At 41.3% G+C, this 23,313-nt stretch overlaps 1 protein-coding gene across 1 annotated transcript in view; it reads left to right on the plus strand.

Moving 5' to 3' along the window:
* The window catches only part of LOC146386248 (uncharacterized), a 37,934-nt gene extending 15,954 nt beyond the window's left edge, over positions 1 to 21,980 (plus strand). The window contains exons 2-3 of the mRNA XM_084930105.1: positions 15,710 to 15,865; positions 21,918 to 21,980. Of these exons, the coding sequence (XP_084786231.1) occupies positions 15,710 to 15,865; positions 21,918 to 21,980 (219 nt within the window). The remainder of the gene's footprint in view (positions 1 to 15,709; positions 15,866 to 21,917) is intronic.
* Positions 21,981 to 23,313: the final 1,333 nt, after the last annotated feature.

Raw genomic sequence — 23,313 nt, forward strand, 5'->3', positions numbered from 1 at the left:
TATGTTTATTATGCATTGAGTATGTCTAGCCTTTCACATTTGGCCACAAAGTGATAGTGGTAGTGAAAAATATAAAATTATAGTAAAAGGTTATTCTATGCGTGACAGTTGGATTCACAAAAATGTCATGTTTATATGAGACACTTCTGGCAAATTGATTTATTCCTCTTTCAGACTTATTACTATATAGCATTAAAGGAATGCACAGAGAGAATATTAATATGAATTTTCATTGACCAGTCTTGAATGGATGTAGCAACATTATCTCTCTATTACACAATATTAACTTTTTGGCAGCTACCATCAGCCACCTATTATGTTATTGATTTCAGAGTCTAGACAGAACCCCCGTTATACATGCAATAGTGCTGCAGCTGCTTTTACACACACCACTAATCCATAGAAAAGTTTATCCCCTTACTTTTGAAGAATAACTCATGTTATCAACAGAAGTCTGACACTTGTGGATCAGACAAACATTTCAAACATTCTTACAGCATCACGTTTCCGTTAAATCCTTCAGAGTATAGTTAATTGCCAATGTGATTTGTGAGTGATTCACTGAAACCCTGATAGACAGAATGAGCTCCTCCTTCTCTGTTATACTATCACAGTCTAGATCCATATTGCTGCTCTTTTCAAAGGCCAAAAAAATCAGATTTAATTTTACAGATAGTGTGGTTTTTTTTTAGCTGGAAATGTGTGGATTACCAATTCTGGGTGAGGAAAGAGTTTTTTGTTGTTGTGCACTGATAACATATGACAGGCAAACACTTTTGAATCTTCGTTCCTTCCATTCGTGTCGGACCGACCCCTGCTGGACTGTGGGCAATGCTAATCTACTACAACTGGATATGTTCTTCAGCTTCTCCTACCTACAATGCTACAGGAAGCGGGGAAGAAGACGTGGCCGTCACGCCTTTCTCAGAGCCTTTCTCAGAGCCAGAATTACGGACCATGTACATCCTAACCTGGACACTCCATCGTTTTCTCCTTCCTCCCTGGATTGCTCTGACGCTAAGTTGCTTACTCATCGCTGGATTTATTCGGTTGATCATCAAGCCTCCTCTGCCCTTTCTTCAACACACTTTCCTGCTCGGATTTGGATAACATTGCGCCGACGGGGAGTTTGTCAAAGCAATCTAAGTACTCTATGTCATGCTTCTAGAGGTGACTTACTACCCTGGCCACGAATGGCACTGCTTAATGTCAGGTCGCTGATAAATAAGACCTTTGTTTTAAATGACTTCTTCTCTACTAGCAGCCATGATGTTTTATTCCTTACAGAAACCTGGATTCGCCCTAGTGAGCTCATCCCTTCCTCTGAACTTCTTCCTTTGGACTGTCTTTTTTAGTTCACCGAGGCTTTCTGGTAGGGGAGGTGGTTTAGCCTCGGTTTTTGAAAACTTATATAATGTTAGGCAACTTTCCTCACCTGCTAGCTTTGCTAGCTTTGAAGCTCAGTTATTGGAGATGACCACTCTGTGTGTGTTGGTCTACTGACCGCCCAAATATAACAAGTGTTTTATCTCGGACTTCGCCAACTTCCTGGGTTCTGTTCTACGTTCATTCTTGTCCACAGTCTTGTTACCTCCCGTATTGACTACTGCAATTCTCTTTTGCATGGTCTCCCCCAAAAATCCCTCCATAAGCTTCAACTGGTTCAGAACCCCTCCTACCAGCACAATCAATCAATCAAAGCTTTATTTGCCACATGCAGGTTGCCCTGCAGTGAAATGGGACCCCCCCCGACCTTACACACACAACACAGACATCACATGGGGATACAAGTCGGAGATCGGTAGCGTTACAGAAAAACACTGAAATGTACACAACAATGGGAAAGTACAAGAGGGAAAAAAGAGACCTCTACTCATGCTGGGCTCCTATGGGAGGACAGCATGAGAACAGGAAACAAAAAACTCCTCTGTACAAAAAGCACATAAATGTCCACAGCACAACTTTGTGAAAGACATGACAAGCCACAGGATTGGGTGGGGGGTGAGGAGTAATACGAAGCGAACACAGCAGCCGCCCTGCACAGCGCTACCATTCCAGCGCGGCACACAGACCCGCCGTGTTCCCCCACAGGAAACAAGCATCGAAGGCGTTTGGAAAGGGAGGGGGATGAGTGTGTGCTTATCAGTGTAAGTGTATGTGTGTGCGTGTCCATAGTTCAGCTGAGACAGTGTCCTTCGCCCTGCCAGGCTAAGTAAACAGTCTTCCAGCCAACCCAGGTGGCCTTGCATGGAATGGGAAGGAACAGACTAAACACAGTCGTTATCAGGGTCTTGTTTTTCGGCACCAGCCCCTGTTCTTCAGGAACTTCACTGGCTCCCTGTGAAATTCCAGATAATATTCAAACTACTTCTGCTCACCTTCAAGGCCATTCATAACCTCGCTCCTCCTTACCTTTCTGACCTGTTAAGCACTACCTGTTCTGCCCTTTCACTTTGATCTTCTTCTTCTATCCAGCTTGCTGTACCTTCCTTCCGCCTCACCACCATGGGAAGCAGAGCTTTCAGCTGCTCTGCTCCCAGGCTGTGGAACTCTCTACCCCCAGAAATAAGAAATATTGGTTCTCTCCCCCAGTTTAAACCTCAACTCAAAACCCATCTGTTCAAATCTGCATATTCACTGTGAATCCACTGTTTGTTAATTTTATTTTGTGCTTTTGTTTTATTTTTCTTATTTTGTCATTGTTTTATTATGTGTTTTATCCTATTGTAAAGTGTCCTTGGGTGACTTGAAAGGCACTCATGAATAAAATGTATTATTATTATTATTATTATTATTATTATTATTATTATTATTAATAAATATGACTCTGTTCTTATTATTGGTGATTTTAACATGCACATCTGTTGTAAGAATGACCTGCTTGCTAAAGACTTTCTTGCTTTAACTGACTCTTTTAACAGTGGGTAAATGGACCAACCCATGTTAAAGGATATATTTTGGACTTGTTCTTTACGTATGGCCTGGATATAAGTATTAAGGATATAAATGAAGCTGGAATGATCATTTCCCAGTTATTTTTGATATTGGTTTATCTGCCGTGGGACCGCAGTCTGTAGCTCCCTCTTGTCTGCTACATATACTCAGCTCTGAAGCTGTGTCAAAGTTTGCTGTGTCTTTTTTGGAGTTGGTATTTATGATTCCTGACTGCTGCTCAATTCGCTCATCTGATGGTTATGCTAATATTTTGTTATCATTATTTTCTTCTACCCCTGATTTGGCTGTACCTGACTGCTGTTCTCTCTGCTCGGTTGATGGTTATGGTAATATCTTGTTAGCTCTTTGTTCTTCTAGTCTTGATTCTCCTGCTCCCATCAAAATGAAGCGCTCTAGAACCTACTCTCATTGCTGGCTAAATAATACTACGCATGCCTCACGACGTGTTTGTCGCTGTGATGATAGAAGGTGGAAAAAAGGTAAACTTCAGGTCTCTTATGATATGTTACGGACTAGCCGCTCAAATTTTCAAACTGCTGCTAGAATGGCTAAAGCATCTTTTCTTCCCAAAGTCATTCTGGCTAATGGTCACAACCATTAGCCAGAATTTGTTACTTTTTTTTGTAACAAATTTTAAGTAAAAAATTTTGTTACTTAAAATTTTTAATTCTGTTGTTAATCCCTGTTCTGATGTTCCTTTACTATATTCACAAGCTCTTTGTGAGCATTTTCAAATTCTCTTTTTAGATAAGGTTTCATCTTTTAAGTCTTCCTCTTCATCTGCTTCTTGTCCTGTTTTTTCCTCTGGGTGTAATTCAACTTTTCATCGAGTTGAGCCCGTGGTACTTTTGACTCTCAATCAGCTGGTTGATCAACTGAAAAACACCAATACTGTGTTTGATATTCTCCCATCACGCATTGTTAAGGGCTGCTTTGATGTAACTGGACCAAGCATTCTATTCTTAATAATTTAAGAATAGTCTCTGGATCTGTCCCACTGGCCTTTAAGCATGCTGTAGTCCAGCCTATTCTGAAAAAAAAAAAAGAATCTTGATTGTTATGATCTCTTGAACTACAGACCGATCTCTAAGCTTCCATTTCTGTCCAAGATCCGGGAGCAACTAGTTCTTTCTCAGCTTCAGGCGTATTTAGACGCAAACAACATTGCAGAGAAATTTCAGTCTGCCTTTAAGCCACGGCACAGCACTGAAACTGCCTTGCTTAGAGTTCTCAATAACCTTCTTATAAGCACTGATTCTGGACGCTCTGTGGTCCTGGTTTTATTGGACCTTTCCTCTGCTCTTGATATGGTGGATCATAACATTCTTCTACTAAGACTTGAGCATACTGTGGGTATTAGAGGCACTGCCCTTAACTGGTTTAAATCTTATCTGGCTGACAGATCCTTCCCGGTTAATTTGGGCAACTTCTCGTCTTCCTCGGTACCTGTACGCTGTGGTGTGCCTCAAGGATCTGTATTCGGCCCTATTCTCTTCTCATTATATCTGCTCCCTCTTGGAGTAATTTTTGATAAGTATAATATTACCTTTCATTGCTATGCCGATGACATACAGATTAACTTTGAGATTACTGACGATCTTGCTGTGTCTTTTCATTATTTTCGTGAATGCATGCGTGAGGTTAAAGATTGGTTTAAGAGTAATTCTCTTGTCTTGAACAAAGAGAAAACAGAGATTGTGGTGTTCGACAGCAAAATCCTCCGCGACCAATTGTGTGCTGCTTTGATGCCCTTTGCTAGCTCCTCTTCTGATTATGCTGGTAATTTGGGTATATTATTGGATAGCTCGTTTAAATTTGACAAGCAAGTGTCTGCTGTAGTGAGGTGTAGTTTTCATCAGCTGCGCCTTATTTCTAAGGCTATGCACTATGTTCCTCATAAAGACCTGGAGAAACTTATTCACGCATTTGTGACCTCCAGGTTGGATTACTACAACTCTCTTTACATTGGCCTTTCCTCCTCCCTTCTCCTTAGGTTGCAGACTGTCCAGAATGCAGCAGGAAATTTTCCTCCATCACTCCTGGTCTTGCCGGCTTGCACTGGCTGCCAGTTAAGTACCGTATTCAATTTAAAATACTACTCTGCACGTACAAAATTATTAATAATTTAGCGCCGAGCTACCTCAATGAACTTCTTAGGTTACACACTCCTGTCAGAGCACTTAGATCTGCTTACCCAACTACCCAGGTGGAGCAACCCCGTTCTCGGCTGAAGTCTCGGGCCGACCTTGCATTTGCTGTAGCTGCCCCAGTCTTATGGAACAATTTTCCTGTTGCTATCCGGGTGTCTGACTCTATGCCATTGTTTAAATCACGGTTAAAGACTTATTTATTTAATCTTGCGTTGCCATCTAGCTATTTAATAATAATAATAATAATAATACATTTTATTTATAGGCGCCTTTCAGACCCTCAAGGTCACCTTACAGTAACACATAAACAATACCATAAAAAACATAAGAAAAATGTATATATAGCAAACATGGTAAGATAAAATTTAGACATAAACAGCCATAAAAGTATAAAAGCAAATATAAAAACTGAGCAAGGTAAAAATGGCCCAAGACAGATCAGGTGTATGCAAAAGTTATGAAGCGCTTTGAAAGTGAGAAGCAGGATCTTGAAATTGACACGGAGGTGAATTGGAAGCCAATGGAGCTGTTTAAGAACAGGTGTTATATGTTCAGTGGATCTAGTTCTGAAAATAATATGATCAGCTGTATTTTGAACTAACTGCAATTTATGGAGGGATTTATGAGGTAGACCATAGAGAAGAGAATTACAGTAATCCAGACGAGATGTGACAAGAGCATTGACAAGTATGGCGGTACTGTGTGGTGTGAGTGAGGGACGAAGACGGTTAATATTACGAAGATGAAAGTAGGAAGACCGAGTGATATTATTTATATGTGCTGTGAAAGACAGAGTGCTATCGAGGATGACACCAAGACTCTTAACCTGAGGGCAGGGGAGAGTTATCAATGGATAACGAAAGACTGGTTGGAACTGTTGTCAGTTTTGATCTGGTGCCTATTTAAATGAATTCTGTTTTATTGCCATTAAGTTTAAGAAAGTTGTGAGTAAACCAGACCTTGATTTCACTTAAACAGTCAGAAATGGATGTGGGTGGGAGAGTAGCTGTGGGTTTGGAGGATAGGTAGAGCTGGGTGTCATCTGCGTAGAAGTGAAACTGGATGTTATGCTTCCTAAAAATATTACCTAGGGGTAGGAGATAGATGATAAAAAGTAAAGGACCCAGGACAGAGCCTTGGGGTACACCGGAATTAACTGGAGTAGATACTGATCTGTGAGGGAGTAATTGAACAAACTGTGAGCGGCCAGAGAGATAAGAAATAAACCAGGCGAGTACAGATGCTAATCTGTGAAGGAGGATGCAGTGGGAGATACTATCAAAAGCTGCTGTAAGGTCAAGGAGAATGAGGATGGATATAAGTCCAGAATCAGCTGCAAGCAGAAGATCATTGGTGATTTTTACTAGGGCTGTTTCTGTACTGTGACATGAACGGAAGCAAGACTGAAACTGTTCGTACACGTTATTTCCAGTAAGATGACGATGAACCTGTGCAGCCACTATCTTTTCAAGATTTTTTGCTAGGAAAGGGAGATTTGAAATTGGCCTGAAATTATTTAGATTGGAGGGATCTGAACCATTCTTTTTCAATATTGGGGTTATTATTGCAGTTTTAAGAGAAGAAGGAAGAGAACCAGATATAAGAGAAGAGTGTACAATATTAGCAATCAGTGGGGCAAGAGACGGGAATGAGAGTTTAACAAGATTTGTCGGCAGTGGATCAAGTTTACACGATGATGACTTTAAGTTAGTAATTATGGAAGATAGCTGAGTTATTGTGGGAAGTTCAAAATTGGATAGAGAGAATGACAGCTGAGAAGGACAAAAAATGCAGATAGAACAATTGACCATAACACAGGACGAGGGCAATTGTTGGTAAAGATTCTCAATCTTGGTGTAAAAAAAGTCCATAAATTTGTTGCAAACTGCGGCAGAGTGTGTATGTATGGCAAAGGTATCTGGGGGTTTAACAATATTATGCAATGTAGAAAAAAAAGTGCGAGTGTTTCCTTCAGCGGATTCAATAACAGAGGTGTAGTAAGCAGATTTAGCATGATGAATAGCTTCTTTATAATGTTGTATATGACTGAGATACATGTCCTTGTGAATAGTAAGTTTTCCTGGAGAGACATTCCAGGCAGCGTCCAGTAGCTTTAAGTTGGCGAAGTTCAGATGAGTACCATGGCGCAGAGCGAGAGAAAGAAACAGTTCAAGTTTTTTGGGGAGCCAAGGTATCTAAGAGGTTGATTAAGTTCATTGTTATAGTGAGATACCAGGTCGTCTATGGAAGCTGAGGCATTAGTGGTAGGTAAATATATTAATGCCATGGGAAAGAGCTGATAGATCAATGCCCCTAATATTTCTAAAAGTAATTGAGCGGTTTTGTTTATTTTTGTATAGTGGGAAACTAGCATTGAATAAAACGAATTTTTGGTCTGAAAAAGGCATGTCCAATACAGCACAATTCTTAGGGGTGACACCAATGCAGCAAACAAGATCCAAAATGTGTCCTTTGGAGTGTGTGGGAACGTCCATATATTGGTGTAAGCCAAAATTGTCCAGACAGGATATAAACAGGATATAAAATCTCTTGTGAGTATTTGGTGTGTGTTGATACATTTTTATCTGTTATGCTTTGTTAACTACTTTTATGTATTATGATTGTTATGGTTTTTATGTTTAATACGTGCTGGGTATTTTCTCTTTTCCCTCTCCCATCTCCTTTTTTCCTATGTTATTTTGTCAAGCACCTTGGTATACCCTTGGTTTTTCACTGTGCTTTATAAATAATGTTTATTATTATTATTATTATTGACCAATCAATTAAAATGTAAAATAATTAGATTAAACAGTTAGCAGGCATAGTACCAACTAATGGCAATGGTGATGACTAGTTGACTGGTTGACAACTTGGACACATCCTTTGTTTAAACCAACGCAGCACTTAATCATTAGTTATTATTAATCTTTCACTCTCTTCCACAGTGTGTCCTTGTTCCCTCACTCAGCGTGCAGCATTATTTACCATCCCCAAATTGAAGGACACGTTATATTTAATGGGAGATGTCAGAGACAGGCCACGAACTGGGCATCTTAAAAAGACCACACCACAAGAAGACCATTTCCTTACCCTGTCAGCACTTAGGAACCACAGGCAGTCTCTTACAGCTTTGCACTCAAGGTTTACAGAATAATATTGACGATGGCTCTCTATTTAGCTAGGTCAAGTGATGGCTTTTGAAGCAACGGCTTAACTACTGCCAGCTTCAAGGCCCGTGGTGCATAGCTGTTTAATAGAGGTCGGTTGAAAAGACTGCACAGAGCAAACCTCCAGTCTTATTGTACTGCAATGGCTGCCCTTCACCGTCGGGCCCATTGGTGGTGTGCTGATTCTGGCAACATGTGCACTGGAACCTGAACATTTGGAGAGAGGTTCAGCAGTGTGTCCAGATTCTGCCAACGACAGTTGAATTGTTGAGTCAAAATGTGGAGAAGATACAGAGAACACTATTCTGATTGCTGGCCAATGTGATGGTGTGGGTCAGCATCACCTTCACTGGAAAACAAGGTTTGTCATCATTGGAGGCAATCTCAGAGGGATATAGAGATGTTATTCTGCAACCAATGGCAGTCCATATTGTCAAACTTTGGGACTGAACTCTATCCTCCTGACAATGCTCATTACCACAGAGCAGGATTTGTTAGAGACTACAGAATTTGAGAGTGGAGAGGTCTGCCTGCAGTCTTCACCCAACTCCACTGAGCATTTATGGCTGCCGTTTAAAAGAAAGTAAACAGGCTTTCAATTCAAGGAGCTTAATTTTGTAAGGTAAAGACCCTACAATAACACAAAGAAAACAGAGTAAAAATCAAGAATACGACCTCCTGTGAGAAAGCGCTTTGGCGACAGTGGGTTTCCTTTTAAGAAACCTCTAGCAGAACCAGGCTCAGGCAGGGGCTGCCATTCACTGTATCCAGTTGGGGTGAGGGGAGCAAGACAGGACAAAGACATGCTATGGAAGAGAGTCAAAGATTGATAATAACCAATAATTAAATATAGAGTGATGTATAAACGTATGGTGAGCGAAAAGAGAAGAGAGAACGAGAAACAACCAGTGCATCATGAGAAGCCCTCAGCAGCTTAGACCTATTGCAGCAGTAACTAAAGGTGGATTCAGGGTCACCTGATCCAGCCCTGACTTTAGGTTTGTCAAAAAGGAAAGTGTTCCAGGTTCCACAGAGGAGGGGCCTTAAAGCTGAAGGCTCTGCTTCCCATATTACTTTGAAATATCCTAGAAACCACAAGTAAGCCCACAGTCTGAGACCAAAGTGCTCTGAGGTGATATGGTACTACAAGGTGATCAAGATACGATGGAGTCCAAAAGCCATTAAGAGTAAGCAACACTTTTGATACCATGTTGCCCATTTCTGGAGCCGACTATCATAACCTCAGTTTTATTTAAATTTAGCAGCAAAAAAAAAAAAAAAAAACTAAAATTAGAGGCCATCTAGGCCTTTATATCTTTAAGACATTCCTGTAGTTTAACTAATTGGTGTGTGTTATACCAGGCTTTACGGATAGATAGAGTTGAGTGTCATCTGCATAGCAGTGAGAATGTATGCTATGCCTCCTTATGATACTGCCTAAGGGAAACATGTATAATGTAAACAGAATTGGTCCTAGCACTGAACCCTGTGGAACTCCATAATTAACCTCAGTGTGTGAAGAGGACTCTCCATTTACATGAACAAACTGGGATCTATTAGATAGACATGAATCAAACCACTGCATTGCAGTACCTTTAATACCTTTACAGCATGCAGTCCTCACTGCAATAAATTATTATGGTCAACAGTATCAGTCAGGTGTTTTACAGCTACTCTTTCAAAAAGATTGGGGTGTGGCCTATAATTAGCTAAGACAGCTAGGTCAAGTGATGCCCGTGGTGCATAGCTGTTTCATAGAGGTAGGTTGATCATATCTAAGATTCAAACGTTGCAATTTAAACATATTACCTATTACAAAAAAATCACAGTTTGGTGAAATAATCTTTTTGAAAAGGGTGTCAGTATCTGAAACCAGGTCTTCAAATGACAAAGTGACTTGCTAAGACGGGGATGTTTTAGTTGGTAGGTCAGACACTTTGAAAGGTTTCTGGGTTTCACCTTTGGGCCACTGTGCATATAATCGTCTGCTCTGGCCACCTCCTGTTTGATATTTCAGCAACAGATTATTTGACACTGAGCTGCAGCACACATAAAAGACTTTTACATAATTCAGATCCCTCCACATTTCTTGACCTTTCCAACCACTTTCCTCAATCGCACACACACATGCACCCCCCCCCCCCCACCCCCCACCCCACACACACACACACACACCACCTGTCACGTTTTGCTTCTTGCAGTTCATTGCCTGCCTGGTGACAGTGTTGACAACTAGCGCACACACGGGTATGTGTGTGTGTGTGAGACTGAGAGCAGGATGTGTAAAAGGCCAGATGATCTTTCACCTCGACTATTCAGGGGGCTCTCTCTTTTCCTCAGCCTCTTTTCCTCTTTCTCTTTCACGCACACACTTGCATACACTCTATAAGTATGTGTGTACATATGCCCTGTATGTTCTAGTTGCGTGTCAAGTTTTATATTGGCCAAATCTGCTGCCACACTGTCTCTTAATATTTTATTAGCCCTTTCCTCCATTCTACCATTCTTCAACTCCTGCACCACACCCTGCAACCCCCACCTCATACTTCATGTCACTCTGTGCTACATAGTTCTTTCTTTCTGGAAGCATCTCATCTTGCTAGCATTGTGTCACACTTTGGCTAGAGTTCAGTGAAAAGCAGGAGGTGACAGCTGTATCTAACTAGCTGTAAGTTGCTGCTCCCTAATGCTGGAGTTCTGTTGGGGTGCCTTTGGCCATACTGGGCCTGATTCACTTTGTCACTGAACTCTGTCTAAAACATAGAAACAAACTTTTAAACAGAACACTGCACAGTTTGCTTAGAGAAAAGGTAGCAGGACATCTACTTTTGTCCACTTTTGTCTTGACTGGAAATTCAGTATATTTACTTACTTGTATATTAAAACAAACAACAAAGGGAGTACTGCTGATAGATTTTTTTTCAGTGTTTATTGCTTCATGAGCAAGGAAGCAGGTACATCAGACAGACAGATAGGTAGGATTGTTATATATACAGGGTGGGCCATTTATATGGATACACTGTAATAAAATGGGAATGGTTGGTGATATTAAAGTCCTGTTTGTGGCACATTAGTATATGTGAGGGGGCAAACTGGGTGGTGACCATGGTGGCCATTTAGAAGTCGGCCATCTTGGATACAACTTTTGTTTTTTCAATAGGAAGAGGGCCATGTGACACATCAAACTTATTGGTAATGTCACAAGAAAAACAATGGTGTGCTTGGTTTCAACGTAACTTTATTCTTTCATGAGTTATTTACAAGTTTCTCTTTGTTCACAGCCATTGACATGTCGAAGAGGTTAACACGTGAGGAGCGGATCGAAATTGTGTTGATATCTGGTGAACCCAGTAACTGGGTCATTGCAGCAGATTTCAATGCAAGACACCCTACGAGACCACCCATCTCCCATGCTACAGTTAGCAAACTGCATACTAATTTTCGTGAAACTGGTTCAATGTTGGATTTGCCAAAATGTGGACGCAAGAAAACTGTCACTAATGAAGAAACATCAGTGGCTGTCCTAGCTTCATTCAGCAAGAGCCCACAGCGTAGCACTCGCCGCATGTCACTGGAGAGTGGCATTAGTCGAACATCCCTTCGACAGATATTAGCTACTCACAAATGGCACCCTTACAAACTCCAGCTACTGCAGCATCTCAATGAGGATGACCCGGATCGGCGCACAGAATTTGCAGAATGGGCAAAACAAAAATTGGAACAGGACCCTCAGTTCACGCAGAAGATTTTGTTCAGTGATGAGGCAAACTTTTATGTGAATGGTGAAGTTAACAAACAAAACCAGCGCTATTGGTCTGACACTAACCCACATTGGATGGAAACCTCCAAGACTGTTGGAACAACAAAAGTGATGGTTTTGTGTGGTATATGGGGTACAATGATAGTGGGTCCATTCTTCATCAATGGAAACCTCAAGGCCACTGGATATTTGAAATTGCTACATGATGATGTGTTTCCCTCTTTATGCACTGAAGCTGGCACGTTCCCTGAGTTTTTCCAGCAAGATGGTGCACCACCACATTAAGGGTGCCAGGTCCGAGCATTCCTAGATGAACAGTTTCCTGGAAAGTGGATTGGTCGTCGTGGGCCAGTTGAATGGCCCCCAAGGTCTCCCGATCTGACCCCCTTAGACTTTTATCTTTGGGGTCATCTGAAGGCAATTGTCTATGGTGTGAAGATACGAGATGTGCAGCACCTGAAACTACGGATACTGGATGCCTGTGCTGGCATTTCTCCTGCTGTGTTGCTATCAGTGTGTGAAGAGTGGGAGAAGAGGGTTGTATTGACAACACAATGGGCAGCACATTGAACACATTTTATAAGTGGTCAGAAACTTGTAAATAACTCATGAAAGAATAAAGTTACGTTGAAACCAAGCACACCACTGTCTTTCTTGTGACATTACCAATAAGTTTGATGTGTCACATGGCCCTCTTCCTATTGAAAAAACAAAAGTTGTATCCAAGATGGCCGACTTCTAAATGGCCACCATGGTCACCACCCATCTTGAGGAGTTTTCCCCCTCACATATACTAATGTGCCACAAACAGGACTTTAATATCACCAACCATTCCCACGTTATTACGGTGTATCCATATAAATGGCCCACCCTGTAGAACTGCTTCAGGATCAATTGATACCTTTGCAGAATGTTTTTCCTGTCTCTATGGAGACAATACAATGTAAGTGATGGTATAAACACTTTCCTATCCTAACAGCTACTACCAGATGTACTTGATTACTTGTTCTGACTTGTGAAGGAAAGACAGTGCAGACACTGTCCAGGCCCTCGTCATATACTGACCAATAACTATAAAATATAAACAAGGTCATAATTACAATTGCAAGATATTAACTCACAATTTAGTTCCTTTGGTTATAAAACACTTAAACTTTATTACATATCACATTAGAAATTATGCAACGGATTAAATCCACATAATCACCATTAAATTTGCAATTTGTATTATAATGTGATATTAAGTCGAACCAAAGGAGGAACACTATAAATTTCTTAATAGTATAATATTTTATTCAGCAGTGTAGCATTTAATAAGACTAGCACTTTAGAATCTGTCCAAATAAAGGCCTTAGGGCTAAATTCCAAAGCTTGCAGGATTTGATCAGTTATTATGTTTTAAATGGAACTCCATACCTTCTTGTCATTGTAAACACTTCTTTCTTCATAACGTTTACTGTTCGGAAAACAGAGAAAGACAGAGTTGCATTTGTGTGTGTGTGTGTGTGTGTGTGTGTGTGTGTGTGAGAGAGAGAGAGAGAGAGAGAGAGAGAGAGAGACCTTAAGTTTCTTTACAAGCTGAGAGTGACAAACAGAAAGACAGAACCTGTGAGTGGTTAGTGACAGTCGAGAGGGCTCCACTGTAATTGTTTTTCTTCTTATATTTTCTTGGGGAGATTGTGCCATCAGTGTCTGCAGACCTACAGGTAGCCGAGCTAGGCAACAGATAAAGATGACTGACAGCTTCAATTTTGATCTAGATTCATCTCACTGCTTTTTCTTTTCTTTGTGTCCATTGGGCAGCAAAACACAAATAGGAGAAAGTGGTAGTATGTAAATAAGCTGCACTGACATAGTTGCCAAAAACGTTATCTGGGAAGTCGCAAAGTAATTGTGACTAAGCGACATCAACATCTAGCCAGTGGTTTATTGTGTATCATTTTGAACTAAATAAAAAACAAGATTGCTGTTTGAGCGGTCTGTCTCCAAAAACCTGAAGGAACGATTTTAATTGAATTTCCAAAAAAACTCGCACTCAGTGATATTGATAATGAACTCATTTACTAGTTTGCTTATTTACTTATTTTTAGAAAGTAACATTTTGTACTGTTGCTTTAAATGTAAATGTATTTAAAAAAAATAACTTAATATTTAGATTAAATGTAGGTATACCTAAGTAAATATTAAAAAGCAAACTACAGAATATGCACACATGCACACACACAGAACTTTTTTAGCAACCAAACTGTGTAAAATGTGTTCATCTCTAGGGTCATTACTTGGTTTACCTCACATTTATTATTTACATTCAGACATATTTTTTGGTTGACTTTTGATTAGCGATTTCTTCATTGTACAATTTAACTGTTTGTCTTCTACTTTGTGACTCAGACATTCCACTTGCTGGGATTTATTTGGGGCTAACTTTAAAAAACAAATATCTAAATGACCCTATTAGTGATTAGTTAACATGTTTCATACATTTTCCCCTTTTTACTTTCTTGGAGATAAAATCATTAAATTATTATGTCTGTCATGATGGCATTGTCCCTGCCGGCGCTGCCTGGAGTCTGGCACCTCAGCCAACTATTCTTGTTGAAGAAAAGACATCAGTAGTAAGTTAGCCATCTGTCAGATGTGTCAGTGAGACACACCTGGCTGCTTCAGCATAGGAAAACTTGACTGAGACTGCCCTGAGCTGGGCTGCTTATGCACTCCTGCAGACATAATAGGCAGGCAGTAAGTGGGTGGAGGACATTGTCACACTCAGTGTAGCACATAGCAGATCCGCAAGAGAAAAGAGCTGATTTGAAAGTAGAAATATAATTATAAACAAAGCAACAATGTATTCCTCTAAGGACCAGCACAAACTGCTAGCACCATTAACTACTGCTGTATGTTTACACTACCTCATTATGAAGCCTAATTCACAGTGGACAGAAGCAATTTGAGATGTAGACGAGGGGGTACATTTCTAAATTACATGGTATTACAGGATAAACAGTTACAGGATTTGGCTCAGATGTACTGACTGATTTGATGTTGCACTTTTCTCTTGCCCTTTAGCACCATAAGCCTGAAATCATTAGGAGGCTTATGGTGAAATCATTAGTTATGCAACTCATAGTTATGCTTTCGCCATACACTCACAGTTAGTCCTACTAACCTTACTCTATGTATCACATTTTCTCAAGAGAACATATGTACAGATTTAAAGTGAATAATAAATGGACAGATTTCACACAAATGACAAAATTAACAATAAAGTCACTGTCCTCACGAACATAGATTCAGCTTTACAGACAGCTAAACATCCTCCTAATCAAAATTCAAGGAACAGGCCAATGTGTTGGGTTGAATGGTTTACTAAGGATAAAGTGTGAAACTGTTGACACAAGCAGAAATAAAACCAATAAAAACGTTGCATCAATGCACAATATAACAAACACAGCAGTAAAGCCACTGTCGTGGTTCTGGGTGTTACCCAGTGTTTTGTGTTTAATTGATATTTCTTGATTATTTGTTATTTATGTGTCCCAGTCCTGCGTGTGGTGAATCTAGTTTTGCTTCTCTATTCACTGTAGAGAGCAGAGCAGCGGCGTAAAGGACGTCCTCGCCGTACCTGGGTCCATCAGGTCCTCCAGAAGCAGTTTGGTGAGTTTCACCACTTTCTCCAGGAGCTGCGTCTGGATGACGGCCGCTTTCAGCGGTACCACCGTCTTTCCCTCGCCCAGTTTGAGGAGCTGCTGTCCTGCGTCGGCCCGCATCGCCCGCCTAGACACCAACTACAGGCGCTCAATCCCACCAGCAGAGCGCCTGTCCGTCTGCCTGCGGTTAGTAAAAGTGTTTAGTCCTTTATCGATACCTGTGCTAATATATGCTCATTTGAAGTCCCAGTGACTTTCCCACGGCAAATGCAACCAAATTTCTCAGTGGTGTGACTAAAGAAAATCCTAGGTCTCACCAGTGCAACCAGCCGTTCGGGTAAAAAAAAAAAAAAAAAAGTCTCTGCAAATCTGAAAGTCTCTGTGTGGCCAACAGCAGACAACATTATGGCCATATAGTTGGCTAAACCAATCATGAAGGTTCTGCTTAGAGTAGCTGAACGCCGCAGTACTGACTCCGCAGTGGAACATGGGAATAGAGCAGCTGCGAGAGAATTCAACATTAATGAATCAATAGTACAGAAGTGGAGGAAGCAAGAAGAATGAGTTGAGTACAGTTTGATTTATCTGACTCTTTGGTTTTGCTTAATGCGCCTTATAATCCGGTGCACCTTATGGTCCAATAAATATGGTAACTTATCTTTTTTGTAGATATGTGCTCCAAATAAAGAATTTTGTGTTGACAAGATTGTTAGTTAATCATTTACAAACCAAAAATGTCTGTATGGACAGCAATTTAAAAAAAAAAGTGAACATGTAAAGCTGCAGTGTTAAGTGATGCGGTTGAAAAATTTGGGTGCTTTTGCACTGGTGCACCTAAAAAACAAAGTTAGGTGCACCAGTGCAACCGTAGCGAAAAGTTAGTCTAGAGTCCTGGTTTTCCTAGCTCTTGTTTTCTTAGTTCCTAGTTACAGTTCAGTTCAATTCAATTTTATTTATATAGCACCAAATCACAACAACAGTTGCCTCAAGGCGCTTTATATTGTAAGGTAGACCCTACAATAATGGATACAGAGAAAAACCCAACAATCATATGACCCCCTATGAGCAAGCACTTTGGCGACAGTAGGAAGGAAAAACTCCCTTTTAGCAGGAAGAAACCTCCAGCAGAACCAGGCTCAGGGAGGGGCGGGGCCATCTGCTGTGATTGGTTGGGGTGAGAGAAGGAAAACAGGATAAAGACATGCTGTGGAAGAGAGACAGAGATTAATAACAAGTACGATTCAATGCAGAGAGGTCTGTTAACACATAGTGAGTGAGAAAGGTGACTGAAAAGGAAAAATTCACTGCATCATGGGAATCCCCCGGCAGCCTACGTCTATTGCAGCATAACTAAGGGAGGATTCAGGGTCACCTGGTCCAGCCCTAACTATATGCTTTAGCAAAAAGGAAAGTTTTAAGCCTAATCTTAAAAGTAGAGATAGTGTCTGTCTCCTGAATCCAAACTGGAAGCTGGTTCCACAGAAGAGGGGCCTGAAAACTGAAGGCTCTGCCTCCCATTCTACTTTTAAATACTCTAGGAACAACAAGTAGGCCTGCAGTGTGAGAGCGAAGTGCTCTAATGGGGCGATATGGTACTACAAGGTCATTAAGATAAGATGGGGCCTGATTATTTAAGACTTGTATGTGAGGAGCAGGATTTTGAATTCTGGATTTAACAGGGAGCCAATGAAGGGAAGCCAATACAGGAGAAATCTGCTCTCTCTTTCAAGTCCCTGTCAGTACTCTTGCTGCAGCATTTTGGATTAACTGAACGCTTTTCAGTTTTTAGGACTTCCTGATAATAATGAATTACAGTCGTCCAGCCTGGAAGTAATAAATGCATGAACTAGTTCTGCAGCGTCACTCTGAGACAGGATATTTCTAATTTTAGAAATGTTGCACAAATGGAAGAAAGCAGTCTTACATATTTGTTTAATATGTGCATTGAAGGACATAATCTTGGTCAAAAATGACTCCAAGGTTCCTCACAGTGTTACTGGAGGCCAAGGTAATGCCACCCAGAGTAAGAATCTGGTTAGATACCATATTTCTAAGATTTTCAGGGCCGAGTACAATAACCTCAGTTTTATCTGAATTAAGAAGCAGAAAGTTAGCGGCCATCCAGGTCTTTATGTCTTTAAGACATTCCTGCAGTTTAACTAATTGGTGTGTGTTATCTGGCTTCATGGACAGATAGAGCTGGGTGTCATCAGCATAGCAGTGAAAATGTATGCTATGTCTTCTAATGATGCTGCCTAAGGGAAGCATGTATAGTGTAAACAGAATTGGTCCTAGCACTGAACCCTGTGGAACTCCATAATTAACCTCAGTGTGTGAAGAGGACTCTCCATTTACATGTACAAATTGGAGTCTATTAGATAGATATGATACAAACCACTGCAGCTCAGTACCTGCGATACCTACAGCATGTTCTAATCGCTCTAATAGAATATTATGGTCAACAGTATCGACAATAATCCGTTTCACCTCAACCTTGCTTACCTTTCCGTCATCACTTGGAAAAGTCCTTGTGATCAGTCCTGTGGGCCAGTCAAGTCTCTTCAGTGAATTGTCTTTCTTCACTTGCTTCACTATCACTTTATAAATCTCAAAACCCGTCTGTTTAAAACTGCTGTTTCCCTGTGATCACATTGCCACTATTAAATTTCCTGTTTTTTTGTTCATTTATTGTATGCTATCCTTGGGTGTTTTAAAATATAAATAAAATATATTATTATTATCATACAGAACAGCTACAAGCACCTGTTAACCCAAAGGCCAAAAGGAACCATGATAAAGATGAATGAAGGTCAGCCACTGCAAAACACTTCCAGAAGGTAATACAGGTGCTGAGCAGCCAGCTGAATGATATATGTGTGTGTTCTTCACATACTTTTCAGCTGGGTCTTATAGATTTATATGCTGTACTTCAACAGGATTTATAATCAGTACTTTTCTTAATCTTTCATTCAATTTAAACACTGTTTTACTTCAAAGCAATTTCTCATTAGTTCAATCACATATTAATATGTTTTATGATGTCTGGATGAAGTCTGTATGGTTTACCGAAAACACATAAACAGGGTGCACCTTTAAGACTGATTGTCTGTATGATCAACTCGGTTACCTATAACATCTCTAAGTTTGTGGCTTCGATCCTCAACCTGTTGGTAGGCAGCTCTGAACACCACATCCACATCCAGGATTTTGTTGAGAAGGTGAGAGATGTCATTATGGAGGCAGATGAAACCATGGTCTCGTACAATGTTGCATCCTAGTCATTGAAGCGTTGGAGGTAGTCCGTAAGAGATTACAGGATGACCCCAACCTCAGCAACAGGACCAATCTCAGCATCGACAAAGTGTGTTTGCTTTTGGAACTGTGTCTTCATTACACCTATTTCACAAACAAGGGTCAGTTCTACAGGCAGAAACATGGGTGTGCCATGGGTTCCCCAGTTTTACCCTTCGTGGCCAACTTGTACATGGAAGAAGTGGAAAAGCTTTGTTATCCTACCCTGGAACACCACCAAGCCATTGGTTCAGGTATGTGGATGACACCTGGGTAAAAATCAAATCTCAGGACGTACCACATTTCACGGATCACATTAACTCGATGGACCAACACATCAAATTCACCAGGGAGGATATGAAAAGTGGCAGGTTAGCCTTCTTAGACTGTGAGATTTCCATCACTAATGGAGGACATTTAAAAGCTCATGTGTACTGTAAACCTACACATACGGATCAGTATTTAAGGTTTGACTCTAATCATCCACTGGAGCACAAACTGGGTGTCATCAGGACGCTACAACACAGAGTGAACACCATCTTCACAGACACAGCGGCCAGGGAGGCAGAAGAACAGCACATCAAGAAGGCCCTGAGTAAATGTGGTTATCCCAGCTGGACTTTTGTCAAACCTGGGAAGGCGCCAAAAGAAAGCTCCAGGTGATCCAGGAGAGAAGGACAACCGCTGCCCAAGCGAAAACCTGTAGTGATCCCATATGTGTCAGGAGTATCGAAACAGTTGAGACGCATTTTTTCTAAACACCGTGTGAAATGCACTACACACAGGTACACACACACACACAGGTCTTTATCACCAGATTCCACATTTATTTATAGTTTTCCCTGGGTTATGACTGAACACAGTCCGACAGCTGTCGGTCCCAGCTGATTTCCCTCTCTCTCCGCTCCTCTCCGTCTCACTATAAAAAGGGAAGGAAACCATCATCAGTCCAAATCGCCATCAGCTGTTCTCCCCTGCATCTCCAGCACCGCCCCATTGAGCTCACTGCACCACTCCTCCCCTGCAGCCGCGCCCGGGACCACACCTCCGCCACACACCGCATCTCTGTGGCTTTTAAACCCCAAAGCACGCTGCGCCAAAAATTGGTCCACCCCAAGGATCGGGTCCCCCGACACAAACAGAGTAACATAGTGTACGCTGTTAAGTGCCAGGAGGATTGGCAGGATATATACATCGGGGAAACCAAACAACCTCTGGCTAAGCGGATTGCACAACACAGAAGAGCTACCTCGTCAGGCCAGGACTCTGCAGTCTATTTACACCTACAGGCCAGTGGACACTCTTTCAATGATGAGGATGTAACATCCTGGACAGGGAGAAATGCTGGTTTGAGCGTGGAGTCAAGGAGGCCATTTACATGAAAAGGGAAAGACCATCTCTGAATCGAGGAGGGGGCCTAAGGGTACATCTGTCTCCATCTTACAATGCTGTGATTGCAGCCATTCAACTCTCTGTGAATGGAACTCATGGACATTGATCAATGGTCTTTGATCAATGAGCTTTGATCAGTGGTGGTTGATCAATGGTCATGAGAATTTGCATATTAATGATCAAGGAACTGACCTCGCAGCACATTGTTCCTTCAGTGGGCTGGTTTCAGTCATTATGCAAATGTACTGTTTATAAGATTGGGGAAACCTGCAGTCAGCTAAGACTGAAGAAGTCACTTGAATGAGTGACGAAATGTTTCTCCCACTGAATATGCTACGTCCAGATGAACAGAATCAATTTTTAGGGATGTTTTATGATATTTTCTCTATCACAGTATACTCAGTATAACTTCTGTCTCAATGATACACAGTGAAGTCAGAGATTCAGAGAGTCTTTCATAACCTTGCACACATAGAGAGAGAGCCAGCGATGAGCACCTTAGTCAAAATGATCCTCCCAGATATGAAAAAGTCATGCATCAAAATCATTTTGTTACTCGTCATATTGATTAGGTTTATTCTTAATTACATCCTATTTAGAATTAAGCACGATTAACTATTAGCAAGATTATATACAGATGTGGTGTGTTGTATCACCTTTCCCATGTAAAAGTTTGTCTTTTTATTTCACTCTTGGGTAAAGATAAGCCAAGGGGATCTCAATCTCTTTGATAGTTTCAATTTAGCATCCACCTGGTTCATAAATTCTTTTTGTCTTCCACAATAAAACTGTTGAGACTTGTTATTACTGGAGATTTTAACTTTCACATAGTTGATACTATGATGCAAACTTCATCAAACTAATGAAAACTTTTCATCTGATCCATTGTGTGTCTGGCCCAGCACACTGGGTCAGACTAACAGAGAACATGTTTTTTCTGTCGGTTATAATATTGATTGATTGATTAAACTTTATTCGGCGAATATTCTTTTTAACATGTTTCTTAATTTGGATTGCCTGTTTGTTTCACATGTGTTTCGCTCATTCATTTTAATCACCTTTATATATATATATATATATATATATATATATATATGTATATATATATGCGCTGTTTCTTTTAATGATCATGCAGTTTCTACTTCAAATTCTATATAGATTTTAGTAGATTCTTTCAGTGTTTCTGTATGGTAGGCGGTGTAGTTCCTTTTAAAACAAGGAAGGCTAATTTTAACAATCCTCACCCTGGAAAATTGATAGTATTCACTCTTTGAAGCAGACCTGTCAAAAAGTGGAGTGGTTATGGAAAACAACAAAGATCCAAGCTCTTTATTTTCTGCACGAGTTACTTATTTCTCTCACTTGATTTTTAATAGCAGAAATCAAAATCAAATAAAAATCAAAAAAATATTATTTGACACAGTCAAAGACATTGTTAAACCTGTTTCTTCTATCAATAAAAACGGAAAACTTTTTTTCCTTTTTTATTGGAAAAGTTAATGATATCAGAGCTAATATGAATCACTGTTTTTTTTTCTCCCGTCCCATGTTTCAGCCCACTATCAGTCCTAGAGAAATTCTCACCCATATCATCAAGAGATCTCATCAGGGCAGTTGACAGCAAATGTTCCTCTTGTTCACTAGTGGTTTTACCCATAGCATTATTCAGAAACATTTTCAACAACATTGGGGCATTTGTCTTTACAGTAATTAACAGTTTACTGGCTATGTCCCCCAATGTTTTAAACAGGTTGTTATTCATCTTCTTTTATGAAAGCCTATTGCTGATCCTACTCTACCTTCGAATTTTTGACCAATTTCAAAGTTGTTGTTGTTTTGTATATAAAAAAATGAGAAAAAGTAACGGCAAAGAAGCTAAATGACATCCATCCATCCATCTTCTTTCGCTTTATCCGGGGCCGGGTCGCGGGGGCAGCAGCCTAAGCAGAGAAGCCCAGACCTCCCTCTCCCCAGCCACCTCCTCCAGCTCATCCGGGGGAACACCAAGGCGTTCCCTGGCCAGCCGAGAGATATAATCTCTCCAGCGTGTCCTGGGTCTGCCCCGGGGCCTCCTCCCAGTGGGAAAAGCCCGGAACCCCTCACCCAGGAGGCGCCCAGGAGGCATCCTTGTCAGATGCCCGAACCACCTCAGCTGGCTCCTTTCAATGTGGAGCAGCAGCGGCTCTACTCTGAGCCCCTCCCGGATGGCCGGATTTCTCAACCTATCTCTAAGGGAGATGCCAGCCACCCTTCGGAGGAAGCTCATTTCCGCCGCTTGTATCCGCAGTCTCGTTCTTTCAGTCACTACCCACAGCTCGTGGCCATACGTGAGGGTAAGGACGTAGATCGACCAGTAAATTCAGAGCTTCACTTTTACACTCAGCTCCCTCTTCACCACGACGGACCGGTGCAGCGTCCACATCACTGCGGCCGCAGCACCAATCCGTCTGTCTCCGGCTCCCTTCTCCCATCACTCGCGAACAAGACCCCGAGATACTTGAACTCCTCCACTTGGGGCAGGAACTCATCCCCGACCCGGAGTGGGCACTCCACCCTTTTCCGGCTGAGAACCATGGCCTCAGATTTGGAGGTGCTGATCCTCATTTCCGCTGCTTCACACTCGGCTGCGAACTGTTCCAGTGCGAGCTGGAGGCCCTCACCCGATGAAGCCAACAGAACCACATCATCCACGAAAAGCAGAGATGAGATTCTGAGGCGACCGAAGTGAAAGCCCACCGCCATTTGGCTACGCCTAGAAATCCTGCCCATAAAAATGAACAGAATCGGTGACAAAGGGCAGCCCTGGCGGAGCCCATCACCCACTGGGAACGAGTCCGACTTATTGCCGGCAATGCGAACCAAGCTCTTGCAACAGTTGTATAGGGATCGAATGGCCCATAGCAATGGGCCAGACACCCCATACACCCGCAGCACCTCCCACACACTGTAAA

The sequence above is a fragment of the Perissodus microlepis genome, chromosome 6 (genome assembly GCF_051167445.1).
Source record: "Perissodus microlepis isolate ML-2025 ecotype Zambia chromosome 6, ASM5116744v1, whole genome shotgun sequence".
NCBI lineage: Eukaryota > Metazoa > Chordata > Actinopteri > Cichliformes > Cichlidae > Perissodus > Perissodus microlepis.